This window comes from Schistocerca nitens, chromosome 8, assembly GCF_023898315.1.
Source record: "Schistocerca nitens isolate TAMUIC-IGC-003100 chromosome 8, iqSchNite1.1, whole genome shotgun sequence".
Classification (NCBI taxonomy): Eukaryota; Metazoa; Arthropoda; class Insecta; order Orthoptera; family Acrididae; genus Schistocerca; species Schistocerca nitens.
Window position 1 is genome coordinate 440,843,595 of NC_064621.1, and position 19,891 is coordinate 440,863,485.

General features: G+C 37.8%; 2 protein-coding genes across 2 annotated transcripts in view; one reads left to right on the forward strand and one right to left on the reverse strand.

The window, feature by feature from the left end:
* Positions 1-18,750, reverse strand: part of LOC126199384 (rab proteins geranylgeranyltransferase component A) — a 53,401-nt gene extending 34,651 nt beyond the window's left edge. Inside the window, exons 1-2 of the mRNA XM_049936303.1 lie at positions 18,594-18,750; positions 6,106-6,172 (exon numbers count right to left, since the gene is read on the reverse strand). Of these exons, the coding sequence (XP_049792260.1) occupies positions 6,106-6,172; positions 18,594-18,642 (116 nt within the window). The 5' untranslated portion in view covers positions 18,643-18,750. The remainder of the gene's footprint in view (positions 1-6,105; positions 6,173-18,593) is intronic.
* Positions 18,751-19,125: 375 nt separating this feature from the next.
* The window catches only part of LOC126199385 (histone PARylation factor 1), a 107,102-nt gene continuing 106,336 nt past the window's right edge, over positions 19,126-19,891 (forward strand). The window contains exon 1 of the mRNA XM_049936304.1: positions 19,126-19,312. Within this exon, the coding sequence (XP_049792261.1) occupies positions 19,166-19,312 (147 nt within the window). The 5' untranslated portion in view covers positions 19,126-19,165. The remainder of the gene's footprint in view (positions 19,313-19,891) is intronic.

The window sequence follows — 19,891 nt, forward strand, 5'->3', positions numbered from 1 at the left end:
TGAGGTGGTTCTCTGCAGAATTGGTGAAGAAAGGAACATGTGGAAGATGCTGGCAAGGAGGAGGGAAAGGATGATAGGACATGTATTGTGACATCAGGGAATAACCTCCATGGTACTAAAGGGAGCTGCAGAGGTTAAGAACTGTAGGAGAAGACACATATTTGAATACCTCTAACAAATAATTGAGAATGTCCCAGGTTTGATTTGCCAGTACCCAGAAAAAGTATGCATTTTGTGTTCCAAGAATGTCCTCCTGTAGCCCTACACTTTTGTTGGTTTTATCAAGCCTGTTTCTAGCTTTATTATTTGACAGTAAAGATCAGAGAAGACATGATACCCTAGAACCAGTGTTTATGATTTGTGGTATGCCAAAACTGTTCAAAATGTCTGAAAAGTTAATTTCAACCTCAACATCTTTGTTCATGTTCATGTGTCCACATATTATTAGTTTAGTTTAAGTTGCTGAGGCTCTTTCCAAAACTTCAGCTAATGTGCTGAAGAAAACGTCCATATAACCAATAGGTTATGATTAATTTCTTATCAATATATAGCTCTGTTAGTTCATCAGCTTCAAATTGAAAATGTTTACCTACAAAAAGCTGTGTCCTCTGTAATGCATATTAGTGTGCTGTTCAAAGCCTGTCTTCCAACTTCAAGCTGGTGTACTTTATTTAAAAAACACCTAGATATTTTGATGAAGAATATGCAAATCTGAGCAAATACTACAGTCCAATGTGGTACATTACATCTTCCATGTACATGCTGGAGATATTTCTACACTGGCTGAGACACTAAAGGGAAGGGAGCCTGTTGTCACGATTTAATCTAACTCCGCCAACCTCCCTTTCCCCTGCTGAAGTGCAAACTACACCTAGTGCAGTCTCATCTCTGATAGTCTCCACCGGCATCAATGCAATGTGCAACCAGTCAACAATCATAAACGCCATTTCCAGCTCTGCACTGACTCGCCATACAGCAATGTCAAGTACCAGCTGAACAGCTCAACCAGGCTCACATCTGCACTGCCAGTTAGGGAAACTATCTTTCTCTGGTCAACACTGCCAACTTTTGACCACTATATTCAGATTTGCAAACCCCGGTCATGGCAGTTCAGGACCCAATGACCATTAAGCTGGTTGTATAAATGCACCACAAAATTTGCTGACAGTAAAAACGAAGTTACAAGTGAGTGAAATTATGCACAGATACTGGGATACTACCACTTGGGACATCAAAACATTTACATTTGAAAACTAATCTAATGATGACATTTATTTAGTGTACTTTTGTTGCATTACTCTGTCCTCTAAAACAACCACTGTCAAACATATTAAGAGAGAGCATTGGTGAGAATCAACAAATAAGCAACCATCGGTCCATGCACTGCTCCAAAAACCGTGCATGAAAATGCTGCTTTTTAGGGGGTCATATCTCAGGTTCTAATGATCACAAATATGAGAGTCAACTGCTCTGGATAGCTCTCGGTCTAATGACCATTTGTATACCTATCAGAAGAATGAGCATACTGTAGTTATCCTACAATAAAGGGACACAATTGAAAAATTACACACTTCTACCAGCCCAAGCAAATTGAGCAAATCAGTTGATTCTTTTGGATTAGGTGTGGTCAGGATGGGTCCTAGGTGGCTTATAAAAGCACTATTTGTTCATAGGCAGTTCCTACAAAAAACCACGAAAAATCAGATTTTTGGATACAGAAAGTATCAATTGTGGGGATAGCCACTTCTATAATTTCAATCCATAGTAAATCATCAAAAATTTTTACAGTATATGCTTGTGATAGTATTCTCAGGGAAGTACACAATTTTTTCCCACCTCATTAACCGTTACCCACCTCTAGACGTTAAAAGTTACAGTATCTTCAGGTGAGTGTTTCACACTTGAGATTGTTAGTTCATATTGCCACCTTTATACCAAAAACTGGTGTACAGTCACATGCATGAAGACAGCCACTATATGAGTGATATCTGTTGAGTTATGCGCCCTGCTGCTCCATCTATGGTGTACAGGCTCATGCGTAATGCGATAATATATGTCCTCTCCCTGTTAGGATGCGCACTTGTGGCATTAAAATTCAGATGCCAAAATTAGTAAAATTAAATATCGCTGGACAGGTCATTGGTCATATAAACATTTTCTCTCTGAAGAAATTAATGAAATCACTGGGTCCCACACCTTATCCAGTTGAATGCCGCCACTGGGATTAATAAGAGCTTGTACTAAATGTATTTCCACCTATTCCTAGTAACTAAATCCCGTAAGATCTTGTCAAGGCCAAGTTCAATGCACCTTTCACACATTGTAAACATCGTCTGTCCTATGTAGGCTTTGACACACTGGCAAGGTATTCTGTAGATTCCAGCCTTCCGCAATCCCAGATTATACTTTCCATAGCGAGAAGAGGCCAAGTCTTTGAAGGTGGGTTGAAGATTACTTTGACATGATGTTTTTTTAAAATTCTCTCTTATTTCGAAGAAATATTGCTGACCTACAGGAGGAGCACACTGGACTTCAACTGCTCTTTCTCTTGATCCTGTGGATGGCCACTCTTTTTCTCCCTTAAAGCTGTGCTGAACTGATGCAGGGAATATCCATTATTTTTAAACACTGATTGTAGGTGTAGATCCTTCGCAAGGAGTAACAGTGTTCGAAGGATGCCCGTAGTTTGTGATGGATGGTGGCAACCAGATGCATGCAAATACACATCTGTATCTGTGGACTTATGGTAAATGGAATGTCCCAATGATCCATCCACTTTCTGTCTGACCAAGACGTCCAGGAAAGGCAGACAGCCGCCCTCCTCCGTTTCCATCATCATAAAGTTGATATTATTGTGGAGAGAGTTTAGATGCTGCAAAAAGTGTGACAGTTCTTCTTTGGGGCAACACAATAGAAGTACCATCCACACATTGCCAGAAGACTTTTGGTTTAAGTTCTCCCGAATCAAGAGCCATCTCCTCAAAGTCTTCAATAAAAAATTTCACTACCAGAGTGGAGAGAGGACTACCCATGGCAACACCATCAATTTGCTCAAAATATTCACTGTTTAACAGAAAATAGTTTGAGGAAAGGGCATGGTAAAACAGCACTGCTATATAAACTTTGGACTTACTGCTGATGAGTGACAATGAATCCACAAGGGGGACCCTAGTGAGCTGCGCCTCTGAAGCACAACATTTCCTCGATTGAAAGGGTCGCATTAGGAAAGCTGTGAGAAGATCCTCACAAGGTGATCCTTCCAGTGGACAAGGAAAACACCACTGTGCTATTACAAAATGGCTTGCTGAGTGAACCAATGTATCAGAAGATTGATAGAGACCCCACAGAGAGAATAGAAAAATGGCAGTGTTGCCAAATTCCTCTTCCCTTCCACAAGAAGTTGCAAAAATATTAATCTCACAGCTCTGTTCCACCATGGTTATACAGTCTTCCAAAAATACACAAAGAAGGTCTTCCATTATGTCCTATTGTGAGCAATATTGGCACTCCATGACTTACCTGGCATCTTGATTCTTTACTGAGATCTTTTGTAGGGAAGTGTTCACATGATATTCACAATGATATTCACAACTCCAGTGACTTTACTAGCAGACTTAAATTCAACTCATCGAGTCAAAATGACTTTTTAGTAATCTTCAATGTTATCTCAGTCTTCACTACGGGTTCCTCTCATGGATTCATTGTCACTCAGCAGCAAAAAGTTCAAAGCCGAAACAACACCACTATTTCATCATCCCCTTTCTTCAAGCTACTTTTTATTCAACTGTGAATATTTTGAGCAAATTGATGGTGATGCCATAGGTGGCTCTTCCCCCCCCCCCCCCCCCCCCCCTTGGTAGCAAACTTTTTTATGGAATAATTTGAGGCAAGGGCATTTTCTGTAACAGCACTTAAACCAAAAGTCTTCTGGCAAAATGCAGATGATACTTCTGTAGTGTGGCTCCATGATGAATAAGAACAGTCATGCTTTTTGCAGCATCTGAATTCTATCTGAGAATATCAAATTTACGATGAAATTGGGGAAGGGCGGCTGTCTGCCTTTTCTAGACATCTTGGCCACATGGAAAGTGGACGGATCATTGGGGAATTCTGTTTACAATAAACCATACATACAGTTCTGTATTTTCAGGAATCTAGTTACCAGCACCCATCACAAGCTACGGACATCCTTCGAATGTTGATGCACCAGGCGCATGTTGTGTCTGAGGGAGACAGCCTTGTAAAGGAGCTGGTACACCTGCAATCAATGTTCATAGATGATGGATATTCCCCACTTCACTTCAGATCAACACAGCTTTAAGGAAGAAGAAATGTGACCACAGACAAGGTCACAAGGAGAAGGATCAGTTCAAATCCAGGACGTTCCTCCTGTACATCAGCAGTATTTCACTGATTTAGGGAGAATCGTAAGAAACAGCACGTTGAAATAATCTTATGCCCACCTACAAAGACTTGTACTCTTCTTCGTTCGTCAAAGAACCATCTGGGATTGTGGAAGGCTGGAATCTGCAGAATACATTGTCAGTGTGGCAAAACCTACATTGGTCAGACAATGTGCACAGTGCGACAAAGATGCATTGAACATGACTGCCTCGCTTGCCTTTCACAGCTCAGTAAGTCTGTTATAGCCAGGCATTGTATCTCTGCAGGACATTCCATGGAAATCTTGGCCTCGACGAGATCCTTCTGGGATTCAATTATTAGGAATCTGTGGAATGTGTTTACATTTTATTAATTTCCACATCTGAATTTTAAGTTCACGAGTGTGCATTTTGACAGAGTGCACACAAGTATCACATTATGCATGTGCCTGCATGCCATAGATGGAGCAATATTCAAAGAGGGCGCATAACAGTAGAGCGGTCGCTCATAAAGCAGCTGCCATTGTGCATGTCCTCTCCAATTTTTAGTATACATGTAGTGCGAAACACTCACCTGAAGATGGCTGAATGGCTGTCAGCCAAAATATTGTGGCAAGAAGCCTATGTTATCCTGCTGCAATTCCAAAAATTCTTGGGATACCTTCTATAGTAGGAAAATTTCAAGAATTGTATAGAACTTTTTTTATATGAGCTGTGGCAGGGAAAAGAAGGGAACCAGCAAAAATATATTCCTGTCAGAGCACAAAAATAGCAAATATATTCCCTTTTAAAAGTCTGCAAGAAAACTGGGGAACCAGCTGCCTCCATTCTCATTCCACCTTCCTCACCAAAAATTTTGGCACACAAACATTCACACTTTTTTTTGATGAGAGAGTAGTAAAGAGACAGTGATAGCGGAAAAGAGAGGAGATACTGATGGTCATTGTGAGGTAGCAGCAGTAAAATAGAAAGAGAGACGGGTGGAGATAGAGGAAGTGGAAGCAAATAAAGAGGAGACAGTGGAAATGAAAATACAAATGTTTGGAGACCATGCATACACTTGGGAGATCTGGACTCTCCTAGAATGACGAGCTTTAACATACCGGTATAGGTGAGAGCACATTTTTTACTGAAATTTTAAACATGTGAGTAAAGAGGACAAAATAAGTTAAGATCACTCACAATTTTTGAGCTGACGAAGTATGATGGAGGCAGTGGCAGTGGGAAAGAAACACACAATGAAACCCTGTAAATGAGAATGGAGTCAGTGGCTGTGAGATATATTTTAAATCAACAGAGAAAGAGGAGGCAGTGGGAGAGTGACATATATGGACAGTGGCAGTGACAAGGAGATGCTGAGTATGAAGACTGAACTATAAAGACAAACTGGGTAAAAGGATTTACAATGTCTGTGTCAAAAAGAGTGTTAACATGTTCACATGCCAAAATTTTTTTTGAGGTTTGAGACAGCTGGTTCCCCACTTTTCTGTCAGTTTTTTAAAAAGAACAACATATTCAGCTTTTGTGATCCCAAAGTAGAATTTTTCTGCTGGTAATATATTACCTAACTTGAACAAAAAATTAAATAAATATGTATAAACTGTAAGATTGACTGCAAACAGTAAACTCTTTAATATAATACACTTAATTTTATTATCTTTATACTGATACTACACAGATAATTTTTCTGTAGCTATCAAAACAGAAATAATTTTTCCCTTACCTGTCTAGATGAAGAACTTTCTTACCAACTCTGCTGGCTGCTGCAGCAACAATTGATTCTGTCATTCCTGTGAACAGAAATTTAAATTAATACTTTGTTAACTGAATAGTTAAAAAAATGACTTATAACCAATAAAATATACTGAGTAGACTATTATTACAGCAAAATGATTTTCTTGCATTACTGCGTAACACAATAAGTCATTTCATCCACTGCTGAATGAAGACCTCCTCCAAGAGCTGTCCATATTTGATAGCCTTAAGGCACATGTACCCCAGTGGATTCTGCAAATTTTCTAGAGCCATCTACCCTCCTTTAATCAGGATGCCTAGTTTTTTTATGTATCCGCATCAAGCAAAGTACTTCCATGGTTCACTGATCATCCATGCACCTAGATGTATCTTCTGCCCATCACCATTTAATTTTAATTATAGTCATAATCAATCTTTTACTCATCTGCTTGCTGATCTATTTATTTGTTTTCTAGCAATTCCCAACATGCATCTCTCCACTGCTTGCTGAGCTACCTTTCTTCATTAAAGTCCATGTCTCGATACCATTAATTCAAAATCGGTAATTCAAATTAAGGTAACCTTTTCTTTAAAAACATATCTGAAGTTAAGTTTAATTTAAGAAATCTCTCCAGGTAATTTTGGCTAATCTGTTAATTTCTTTTCCAGTCCATCCAACTGTTGTCATAAACAGTCCCAACTACAAAACAAACTGTTTCTATGACATCTTTGTTTATTTGTACTATTTTCTTTTTGACCTGTTGGTTATAAATTGTTTTTCTTATTGTAATTTATTTTCAGAGTTGGTCTACAAAGTTCTTCCATTTGTTGTTTATCTGCTCTAGAGGCAGACAGTAAAAAATCATCTGATCCACTGGAATATATTCCTCTGTTTTCCCCGTTAAAGAATCTGGAAACTGTTTCAAGGACTTCCAAAATTAGTTTTTGTAATCTAGAACCACCTTGTTCAACTTGCCCTTTCACCTCCAAATTGTTCACTATCCTGATTAAGTCTAATGGAGCTGCAGCACAGATGGTCTCCTGTGCTATATCAACTTCTAGAGCCAGTTTGTTTTTCTCCTTTGATTAAAATCTAATATTTCTTCAATGTTGCTGGTGAAAACTTTAGTGAATATATTGTAGGCCCTTCCTTCTCATCTCTTCTGGTAAGTCTTCCCCGACCTGGGGTGCTGGGAGACTTTTCTGAACTCTTCCCCTTTTCCTAAACCTCACCAATCATTTTCCTTCATCCCTCTTCCTTCCCCTTCAACCCCTCTCCAAGAAGAAGGAGCCACTGGCTCTGAAAGCTTGTGTAAACAATACTTTTTACATGTGTGTTTTCCTGCCGCTGCTTGGTGAGTAGATTTTTTATCCATACAATTACATTATATTTTCAAAAACTGATTATTTTTGTTGTTACATGATTACTCTGCAATTCAGTGTCTGGAAGAGGGTTTATCGAACCACCTTCAAGCTACTTCTCTACAATTCCACTTTCATTCTCACTCTCAAACAGTGTGTGGGGAAAAATGAACACTTCAATCTTCCCATGCAAACTCCGATTTCTCTTATTTTATTATAATGACCGTTTCTCCCTATGTAGGTGGACACCAACAAAATATTTTCACACACTGAGGAGAATGTTGGTGACTGAAATTTTGTGAGAAGATCCTGCCGCAATGAACGCCTTTGTTTTAATGATAGCCACTCCCATTTGCTTATTGTATCCATGGCACTCTCTCCCCTATTTCATGACAATTTAGCTTTTAGTTACCATGCCTCCTTAAATGATTACTTATAATGGACGCCCTACATAAGTTTTTTTTCCTTTCATGTTTTATAGTTTTCAATCATTTCACTTAGCAAATTATTATTGCCACTTTTCAAATCTTCTCAAGGACATTTCCATTTTTTGTCGATTCAACATATTATATTATGTTCTTATCATAATTTTCTTGAAATTTTCATCTTCTCTTTAATACTTTTTTCTATTTGGAATTTTCTTTCCTTTTTCTTTCTTTACACCAGCAATATATTTTGCTGCATGCATAAGGTGTAGCTCTGCGTAACCGTTTTCTAAGATGCTGACCGAGTTAAATTTCATTTGGTCTGTCTTCCTACTCTCAAATTTTTCATGGTTTCTATTTGACTCCCTTTCTGATAAACCTGTATGTTTTCAGCTATGTAACTACTTTTTACTCACAAACTTATGAATCAATAATCGCATTCAATTCAAGAGTGATTTACTATTATCAAACTGTGTTACACTGCTTTAGTATTTGATGAAAATTTTAGTTCCATTCAAGCACTGCTAAGTCCAGTTTCTATTTGATATGTTCTGAAGGAATATGATAAACACAAATATACTGTTGTTATTTGCAAATTTTACAGATGTATTACTCAACTAATTCTTCTCTTCCTCTTCCTCCTCTTCGTACTTCACTCTTTTGCTGCACTTCTGATAAATTGATGTTGTGCATTTCCTCTTCCAGCCCCAATTATCTATCTTTTTGGATCCTAATATTTCACACGCTGTACTTCTAAAATGATGTCACCTCCAAATTAGACACCATTCTGTAAATTATTTTCAGTCACACAGTAATACTTTTTCGCAACCAGTTTTCCGAGACTTTGGACAATGTTCTGTTTCATCCAAAAAATGGTTCAATATTACAAATACAAGATTAAAAGAAAACTACTTAGCCCTACTTAGCCAGTTATATTATTTAAAGTTACATCTGTTGTCACAAAGCCATCAATATTCAGAATATTCATGTTATCCAGAAATGGTAGGCCCAACTTGTTAAATTATTTTGGCAACAGGCTCTATTACTGAATTACAGTAAAAATCTTTAGTAAGGGAGGAGATTCAATTTAACTATATGAGGTACTTGGTCAGATGTGTCAATTTTTGTAAATTATCAGGAATTACCAAAGTCATCCAAGGCAGGGAATGAACAGCAGCAGTACAAGATGAAGAAAGTAAGGGACAATTTAATTTTAACTGCATTTAGATTTCTTACATTCACTTAACCGAGTAAAATGAAAAGTTCCATTCAGAAAACTGTCAAAGGCAGACAGCCAGGTTGGTCAGTACTTACTTTCAGGAGACTTAACTTCCAATGTAACCTGCTTTGGCGCTGAGGGGCACCAATCACAATACGCATGATGGTTATAATATGCAAGTCATGGAAAGCAAAGCTCATGTGGTCCATTGCAGCCATGCAGGATTTTCAAGAATACCCCAGACCGCCAGGTACCTCAGTATGCAACAGCACGAGGTCGCTGGCCCCATCACAAGACCACACCTATACCTGGTCATGATTTACTAGGGCACAGCACATCTCTTCCTGGAGAATTTCTATTTAAGGACACCCAGGAACCACTGCGACAGTACTCGTTGATGAGAACTGGTGGATTCTGGCATCAACTGCTTCCAGTATCTCAATTAAGTTCTCGTCAATGTGCCATCAGTGAAGACATTGTAACACTGAGGAGCAGGCTTCTGTCATGAAACAAAGTCTCTTTGAGTGATGGTCATTTGAGTGTTTCTACATCTACGTGATTACTCTGCTATTCACAATTAAGCGACCGGCAGAGGGTTCAATGAACCATCATCATGTTGTCTCTCAACCGTTCCACTCTCTAACGGCACGCAGGAAAAACAAGCCCTTAAATTTTTCTGTGCAAGCCCTGATTTCTCTTATTTTATTGTGAGGATGATTTCTCCCTACGCAGGTGAGTGCCAACAGAATGTTTTCGCAATCAGAGGAGAAAACTGGTGATTGAAATTTCATGATAAAATCCCATTGCAACAAAAAAAAAAAAACTTTGTTTTAATGATTGCCACTCCAATTCACATATCATGTCTGTGGTACTACCTCCCCTATTTCCCGATAATAGAAAACGAGCTGCCCTTCTTTGAACTTTTTCAATATCATCTGTCAGTCCCACCCGATACGGATCTCACACCGCACAGCAATACTCCAGAATAGGGCGGACAAGTGTAGTGTAAGCAGTCTCTTTAGTAGATCTATTGCACCTTCTAAGTGTTCTGTCAATGAATCCCAGCGTTTGGTTTGCTCTACCCCCAACATTACCTATGTGAGCATTTCAACTTACATTATTTGTAATTGTAATCCCTAAGTGTTTAGTTGAATTTACAGCCATCAGATTTGTGTAACTTTACCGCCACACAAAATTTAGCGGACTTCTTTAAGTACTCATGTGAATAACTTTATACTTTTCTTTATCCACGGTCAACTGCCACTTTTCGCACCACACAGGTATCTTATCTAAATCATTTTGCAATTTGTTTTGGTCATCTGATGACTTTACAAGATGGTAAATGACAGCATCATCTGCAAATAATCTAAGAGGGCTTCTCAGATTGTCTCCATTGTCATTAATATAGATCAGAAGCAATAGAGGGCCAGTAACACTTCCTTGGGGAATGCCGGATATTACTTCTGTTTTACTCGATGACTTTCCATCTATTACTATGAACTATGACGTTCCTGACAGGAAATCATGAATTCCAGTCGCACAACTGAGACGATATTCCATAGGCACACAGTTGGGTTAGAAGACGCTTGTGAGGAATGGTATTGAAAGCCTTGGGAAAATCTAAAAATATGGAGTCAATTTGACATCCCCTGTCAATAGCACTCATTACTTCACAAGTATAAAGAGCTAGTCGTGTTCCACAAGAATTATATTTTCTGAATTTGTGCCAACTTTGTGTCAGTAAATCGTTTCCTTTGAGGTACTTCATAATGAATACATTATATGTTCCAAAACCCCATTGCAAATTGGCGTTAGTGATATGGGCCAGTAATTCAGCGGATTACTGCTATTTCCCTTTTTGAGTATTGGTGTGACTTGAGCAACTTTCCAGACTTTAGATACGGAACTTTCTGTGAGAGAGTGGTTGTATATAATTGCTAAATATGGAGCTATTGCATCTGCATACTGTGAAAGGAACCTGACTGGTATACCATCTGGAATGGAAGCCTTGCCTTTATTAAGTGATTTAAGTTGCTTTGCTACACCGAGGATATCTACGTCCATGTTTCTCATCTTCGCAGTCATTTTTGATTGGAATTCGGGAATATTTACTTCGTCTTCTTTGGTGAAGGAGTTTCGGAAAACCATATTTAATAACACAGCTTTGGTGGCATTGTCATCAGTGACTTCACTGTTGTTATCGTGCAGTGAAGGTATTGACTGCGTCTTGCCACTGGTGTACAAGTTACAGCTTCAGGGAGTTAGTTGGAGCCAAATCCACGGAATTTTATTTTGGTTGGAACCAAGGAGAGAAATAATATGCAGATTTTGCACAACCTATAGAAACATACAAAAATCAATAACAGCACTCTTAGATTTTGGAACCACATGGTCTTTCTTGAGCGAGCATGGAGGAATGGTTTTTGGAGGATTTGGAGGATGTTGGACATGGGGTGCAGGTCATTCCACAGCCAGGCCTAGAGAAACCCAAGCTTATATGAGGATGAAGGAACACAAAGATATAAAAGAAAAGGCAACAAAGAGAGTAGGTCAAAAAACATTTAACATACACTGTGTTAACTACATTTCAGAGTTCATAAAACACATTTGACACAGTTAGGAAGAAAGACAACTATAGGAGAGTTAAGTATTATTAGACCCATCTATCTATCTGAACTTATACTTCAAATAGTTATGCAGTCCAATATTACATAATCTTTTACACTTTTTGCATTCCTGCAGTTTTTCTTTCACTTCTCTCATTTCACTCAACTGTAGTGTAACTGTGACTGGAAACTTTAAGAAGATAGAACAGGCTGCTTACGTTATATATCAGTGCTTAAAGAGATGGTTGCTGACACAAGTAAATAGATAGTCTACATACTACCCTCAACAAATATTGTCCAGTTAATAATTTTTCTAAATGCGAGTTAACTTAAAATATTTCTCAGGCACATTTCTACTGCCCTCGACAAATCTTGTCCAGTTAATAGTTTTTCTAAATACCAATTACCTTAAAACATTTCTCAGTATGGCACATTTTTACAACTCACATCGTAAAAATTGACATCCACAGACAGAACTAAACTTATTGAACATAGAGACACAAGAACACTCACTCAGACATGTGGTTTCCACAGAGAAGTTCGCAGTAGAGGCAAATAAATGATTAGTATATAATGTTTCAGTTACTTGAATCATTCAAGTTTAATAATAATCTCCTTACTAAATCATTGATACATGAAGTCAAAGAAGTTTAAGACAACTGGATCCATGTTTGATAAGGTGTACAAATAATCACGTTTGGAAAAAACTGAGGCACACATGGAAGATATTTGGTAGTGCATGATGTAGATCCATAGTGAAGTTGTCCTCACAGCTGGTGGGAGTATTACAAACAACTGGCTGGCATATCCTGAAAGACATTACCTTGAGGACACCAATGATCATGGCTCTGCCCACGTTACAGCCTGAAGAGGATGTTAAATGTATACGGTTCTGCAGACATGTGGCTACTGCAGGAAAGGTAAATTGTTTTTTTTTATCAAAGTCTACAATTTATGACAGATGAGGCACGATTTCATGTTAGTAACCATGTCAATTTGCAAGCTACCACTGCAAGATGCAGAGACTAGAGTGTGGTGGTTATTGTCAACCACAATAAAATCACTGGAATGCTTTTCTTCATATACAATATGAACTCAGTGCATTAGCTTGCTGATATCTGAGACCTCTTCACACAAAAATTAAAGACAGATGAACAATGCTGCACTTAAAAATCTGACCTAAGAGTCTGAAATCACCTATTGCATCCATGGTCTCAATTCATCCAGTTGTGATTATCATTTGTGGACAACTTGAAGCGCACACCATAACAATTAAAGCAACACTGATGCACCAGAAGGACGCGCGATGTCAACATTTTAAACAATGCCTCTACAGATTAAGAAATGTATGTAGTTGATCGTTATGTTAATAGTAAGTTCAATTTATTTGAATTACCACATCTATTTACATAACATCTGGTCTACTACTTTGAAAGTTTACACTGTTGTTGTTGACCTCATTTCTAAGATTGGTTTGATGTATTTCTCTATGCTCACCAACAATGTGCCAGTGTCTACATCTCTGCATAATCACTTCTTTTAGTCAAGTTGTGCCGCAACACACTCCAATTAGACTCAGTATCTCTTCAATAGCTATCAGTCTTCCCATCTGATCTACACCATTCTTCTGGAGCACCATATTTCAAAAGCTTATACTCTCTTCTTGTCTCCAACTGTTGTTGAGATATGACTTCCTAACACTTCAATTTATAACCAACTAGCAACCTGCCACAGCTTCACAAGGGGAACACAACCAGTACCTAAGGCCACACGACTTTTCTGATTTAGCAATAAATTTGTTTATGGGCCACTGCATAGAGTTATACATAAAAAATCAGAGAACAATGTTAGATAACCGAATATCATCACTTTCATATAACTTCAATGATTTAAGCAGTGGATGCCAGGAAATGTCTCAGGAGACATGAATGTTATCTGTTCTACATTTAAGTGGAGGTTGGAGTGACAACCAATGTAAAGAGTAGAGTGATTACAAGTATGAGATTGGATATGACTTAATTCATAACATATCGTGTATGGGAGGCTGGCTGAGTGGATCATGTCCAAAGGCCACAAATATAAAGAAAAGAAACAGAGAAAATCCACACCTGAGCTAGATATGTAGCCTGTGACACCCCACCTCTTGTAAATCCCAGTAAGCACCGATTCACTGATCAGATTCATAGCTGCAATTAATCATGTGCACATCTAGGTTTGATCAAGGAAAACAGAAAACTGAAAGTTCATTCATCTGCTGCGCTGCTGAAGATACTTGAAAAACGAATCAAAGCTGCATCCCCTGCTGAAGTAATATTTTGGAAAATGTTTATTTCTAGCATAAAAAATTAAAAACCACATATTTTGTATGCATGGTATTTTCCCTACGCAATTGTTCTCAAATGATTGTTTATGATTCTTTGAAGTTAACTCACTGCCAATTGTTTGAATAATGTGGAGTGAATTTATGAGTGTGAACTGTGATTGCAAATCTGAGGAGAAAAGAAACCGGCGACTGTAATTGTCCTCTTTTTTCCAAAATCTTTTATATTTATCAACAAGGGATTCTTTAATCCTGTTCAATCCTCAATTTACAAGTCCAAACAAATCATATCTGAATGTGTCAAGGCGTGTCCACACTGACTGTATTGAACATGTTCTGTCTGTTGTTGGTACATCAAACAAAGTGGAGTGTTTGTACACAGACACAGTTTGGGTGTAACTTCACCACACAGTGCACAGCTGTGCTTCCCAGAATTCTGCCATTCATTGCTAGATGGCAATGACATCTTTTCACAGTGGCAGGAGACAAATTAATCACAGTTCAGCCAATTTGTACAAAATATTTATAAATTATGTACACAAACCTTCCATGTAAATCATTCCACAATTAGTTAAAACTGTATCAAAGTTCACAGAGTAGTTCCCAATATTAGTCCGAACATAAAGACAAAACTGGGACACTCAGCATTGTCTGATTAGACTATATTTCACTATCCTTGTTTCACTTTTTCTTGACATTCATCTTACAACTTCTTTTCAAGATGCTATCAATTCCATTCAGCTACCTTCCAAAGTCATTTGCCATCTCTGAAAGAATTACAATCCCATCATAAAATACCAAAGTACTCCTCTCTCAACTTTAATTCCCTTTCCAAATTTCTCTTTGTTTCCTTTAACACTTGCTGATTTTACAGACTGAGTAACATTGGGGATACACTACAACCCTGTCTCAATGCATTTTCAACAACTGTTTCCACTTGCACGTCTTTTGATACTTACGACAATAGCGCAGTTTCTGTAGAAGTTGTAAACAACATTTTCCTTTCTGTATCTTATTCCTACTACCTTTAGAATTTCAAAGAGTGTAGAGCAATCAATGGTGGCAAAAACTCCTCTAAATCTAAAAATGCAGTAAACATGGGTTTGCCTTTCTTCAGATTATCTTTCAATCCTAAACTTTTTTGTTTACAATGTTGTCATTAAATTAACAATCCATTCCAGCAATTATTGGTGGAAAGCACAATACATAGCCAATTTCTTTCATCAAAGGGTCCTACTATCTCAGTGAGATTTTGCCTCATTAAAACTGCTACAGTAACTATTTCCTAACTCAGTCCCAAGATTTTTATCTGTCGCTTACCCCATCTTTCACCTGTAGCAATGTATGTTAATGTGAAAAATGTCAAGTTGCACCATGGTTTAGAGCCCATGTTAAACTGTAGATCCTCTTATAACTGACTGTTAAGTCAGTTCAAAGGTCACAGGAAGGCAACTGAGTACCACCTCCAAAAGGACCGTGCTTAATGAAGCTCTGTGGTGCTCAAACAACCTTTGGGTTACTGAGAGTTTTGCTTAAACTCAGTTTACTAATTTTTTCAATGTATGACAATATACAAAATCTCCTCCTTCACATTTGCTTATTCTCTGGTGACACATATAATTTTATTTTTCACTCTGTTCTTTCTGCTTTAATAATAGGAGACAATTTATACTAAATAGGCCTAGTGCCTGCTTGATCAAATAAAAAACAGGGGTTTCTTCTCTTCCCACTAGGATCTTCACTAACTTATCCATAACCATGTGACATCACATGTGATGTATTCTGACCTCCCAACAGCATAAACTGGAACAGACTGACACGAGATTTTGCTGTTTTCTGAAGAACTATACTTAAGCTTCATCAATGTGTCTCACATTAGGCTGACCATTAAACAAGTCTGCTACAATCCCATTTGTGCATTCAGTTGTAGCTGGCCCTGAGAATATAAAATTAAGGCCCTAAGCCAGGCATTTTCCATTCCATGAAGTACAGTCTCTAATTATTAGACTAATGGAAGAAATGGAGAAGGATTACAGCAATAAAACTGGGAAGCCTACTTAGCTGCCCCAGACTTCAAGTAACTAACCTTCAAGTTATTAAGTGATCAACACACACTAGTGTTTGGCACAAACAAATTGATCATCATCTTTTAAAATGGGAAGATAATAAACAGAAGCATTGAAGTAGATCCCATCAAGAAAAAGAACCTTCAGATATGTGGAATAAGTCTCAGAGTACATTAACAAAAGACAATCAGATCACAGAAACTTCCTCTGTTGCATTAAATAGCCACTGTACATTCTCTGTTGATAGCTTAAGGGTCCATCCTCCTTAGCCAAGCTACAAAATACGCTATTTTTTGGAAAAAACTAATGAAGCAATCTATGTAAATCTTTTTGCACATTAATTGACTCTTTGACATTTTCTGTCCTTTTTAAAAGAAATTATGCCACCTTCAAGACCCATCCAAGATTTAAAGTTGCTGTCCAAAATGAGGTGTGCATATCAGAAACTCTACAGTCTGGCACATATTTTTATTAGTATGTCCGCAATCCATTTGATCAGCTTGAAACACAGTTTCCCAAAATGACAGGATGGATTGCTGGCACTCTAATAAAGATGCATTTTTGAAATTTGGCTGAATTATTCCTTGGGCATGTCCACAAGGAGTAATATGTTAATTCTGTTATTTTAGTATATTCATTAGTTATTGCAAAAAAATGTGATCAACAAAACTACAGCATTTGTTGTTCAAACTAAATCTTTGCTTCAAACATCCACCATTTTATTATTTTTTCAAATTTCAAAATACTTTGCTCTTACTCCAGCACAATTATCTTACAGCTTAATAAAATTGTTATTTTTTTGACATTATTTTCAGAGTGCAGGACTTCTGTCAGAGCCACATCTTTTGCACAGAGCAACTTAAACTCCTTGACTGGGGAAGGGGCTTACTGATGACAATTTCTTTAAAGAAATCTGAACATGATATCCAAGAATCAATAAATAATTTGCAAAAACTTTTACATCCATTGCTTCATTTGGGAAAATATGCTTATGGGCTGACTGACGAGAATGGACCCTTAATATTTATTCCATCACACTGTATTTATCAGAGAAAATAGTTACCCACATTTGTAATAACAGGGACCTGTTTACGATGTTGTAGTAATACTAGTACTGCAGCTTTATAATGAACACTGCCACCTGCCTTGTAGATGAACAGGAATTTTTAAACCTTGAATCTAAATACTCAGATTATTCGTAGAAGGAATGCCAGCCAATTGCAGTTACTTCTTGACAGCCATGTGCTTGCTGTCTTGCCTCTTTTGCAGGTACACGTGGAGCTTTCTCAAGCTTGACTTGGAGGATATTGGCAACACTACTCCCATTGCCCCCTCCCCTCTCCCCACCCCACCCCCTCACCCAGTTGCCCCTGCAACATGTCAACCAGAAAATTAATTTATTCAGGCCATTTAAATTTCAAGATACATTCCAAATATTTGAAAATAACATGGTTGGAAAACAGAGGCTCATGACACTAAAAGTACACCCACTCAAACAGAAGCAGCTCTTAGTTTATTCTGCTAGAGTGCAATGAGTATCTTATTCATGAATACAACATTACTCATGAACTGTTAAGTACAGTAACTTAAGAGAAAAGATAAAAAGTGCTACAGCATTTTTAAATATACAGTTGCTCCACGAGAGACTGGCAGTTCAGGGTACTCTCTCATGGAATAAATGGCTGGAATGTAGCACTGTAAAAATGATTGAAAATAACTGGTCTATTAATTACTATGAAAATGAAATAACACAGAAATCTTGACAATTCTTATTCATAGTCATATATCATTATGATTGGTGAGATGAACATTAAACAATTACAGCATCTTTATTGTAACCAACTTTTTTCCTGACGGACTACAGTCACGTTAAACTGTTACTTTCAGTTAGCACATTTCAATTTTACATGTAGGTCAGATAATAGATTGCTCATAGTTAGTTTTCTGTTTGTTAAAGTTTTAATTTGTAGACTATTCCATTTAACAATAAAAATTTGCTCTAACTCGCAGCCAGGGAAACGCCAGATTCTTGCAAATTAAACCTAATTAGGCTGAAGATTGACATTTCATAACGAGGAATTCAAGTTAATAATGTTAACGATATATCCAGTGCAATAGGATCAGGTACGACGTTGCAAATTTTTATTTGAAAGGCACCTCACAGCACCTAAAACGTGTCAAGTGACAGACACACAAAAAGCTAGTGGCACTAGCCTTTTTTGTTTATGGAACACTGAATATGGCGAATTTTATTGTTTAAAAATAACATTTTAATGGTAAATATTTTTTGGGGCGAGAAACTTATTTATAAAACCATGGGAAAATAAAAAAAATGACAATAATAAGATAGTGCTCCCATGCAATCGCCCTTTCCCCAGCAGCTGTGCCACATCGCGCACTACTTCACCCCCATTCTACCATCATTAGAGCATGCCCCTCAACAAAATTATTTGTTTGTTAGATAAAAATCAACACTTGCCTGTTCCAACCACAATGACATCATACTCTGTCGGAAGATCATCCTCCATTTTTTTAAGACGGTATTTTTTCTTATATTAACAGAAGTCTGACACTACTGGCTCAGCTTTTGACATTCGACCATTATTGACAGCCGACGCAATGCACTTTTCCAGCCAAGGAGTAAAAGAGCTACCTCTTCCATACAGTTCCAAGATGAACTTCTATCGCTGTTTAAAATCTGTCGCAAAACCATATAAAATAATTTCTCAGTCAAATGGCGGGATAAATTTGAAAATAACTTAACTAGTAATTAGAGATTTTATTTTATTTTATTTTATTTATTTTTAAAGCAAAGACATGGTGCTTCGAAAGCAATCTTAACAGATTTCCAAAAGATGAATTGAATCATCTAGAGACTAAAGGAGTGGGAAGTGGCACAAGAGACATGTATTCGCTAGTTGTGACGATAATTCACATATTTTTATCAGTTGACTTCGCGGATCCTTCTGCTCTATCAGCATTGAATGGTAGTCGTGTTGTGACACTGAACTGCATTGGCGTAGGCGTATGTTTACATATTGAAAGTTGAAAATGGCGGGTAATTGCGAAGATGTGAATGACGGATTCGAGTCATATAAGCAAGATACCAGAATACCTTGTAAATATGGCGTTAAATGCTTCCAGAAAAATCCCACTCATCACAAGAAGTATAAGCACCCTCGAAAACGACGTCCGGATGTAAGTGATACGGCGTCTGTTTCGTAAATGTTCCACCAGATAACACCAATCGAAAATTTTGTTGTTAAACTTGTATCTTGAATGTACACGCAGAATAAGACCACACTTTAGTACAGTGACTGTTGTTTTTGTCGTACATTTCATCAGTAGATACATTCTAAGAGATGTCAGGTATTAATAATAAGTACTAAATACAGTGTTTGTTTATTCGCCGTGACCGAGCGAGGTGGCGCAGTGGTTTGACATTGGACTCGCATTCGGGAGGACGACGGCTCAATCCCGCGTCCGGCCATCCTGATTTAGGTTTTCCGTGATTTCCCTAAATCACTCCAGGCAAATGCCGGGATGGTTCCTCTGAAAGGGCACGGCCGAATTCCTTCCCCATCCTCCCCTAATGCGATGAGACCGATTGACCTCGCTGTCTGGTCTCCTTCCCCGAAACCAACCAACCAACTATTCGCCGTCCGCGGATAACTTTCATTGCATGGATATTGTCAGAAGTGTAGTAGCTTTTATACATAATCCCCTCCTCCCTCCCGCTCACACACAAAATATTATCTTGTTTTGTTATATGTTTAT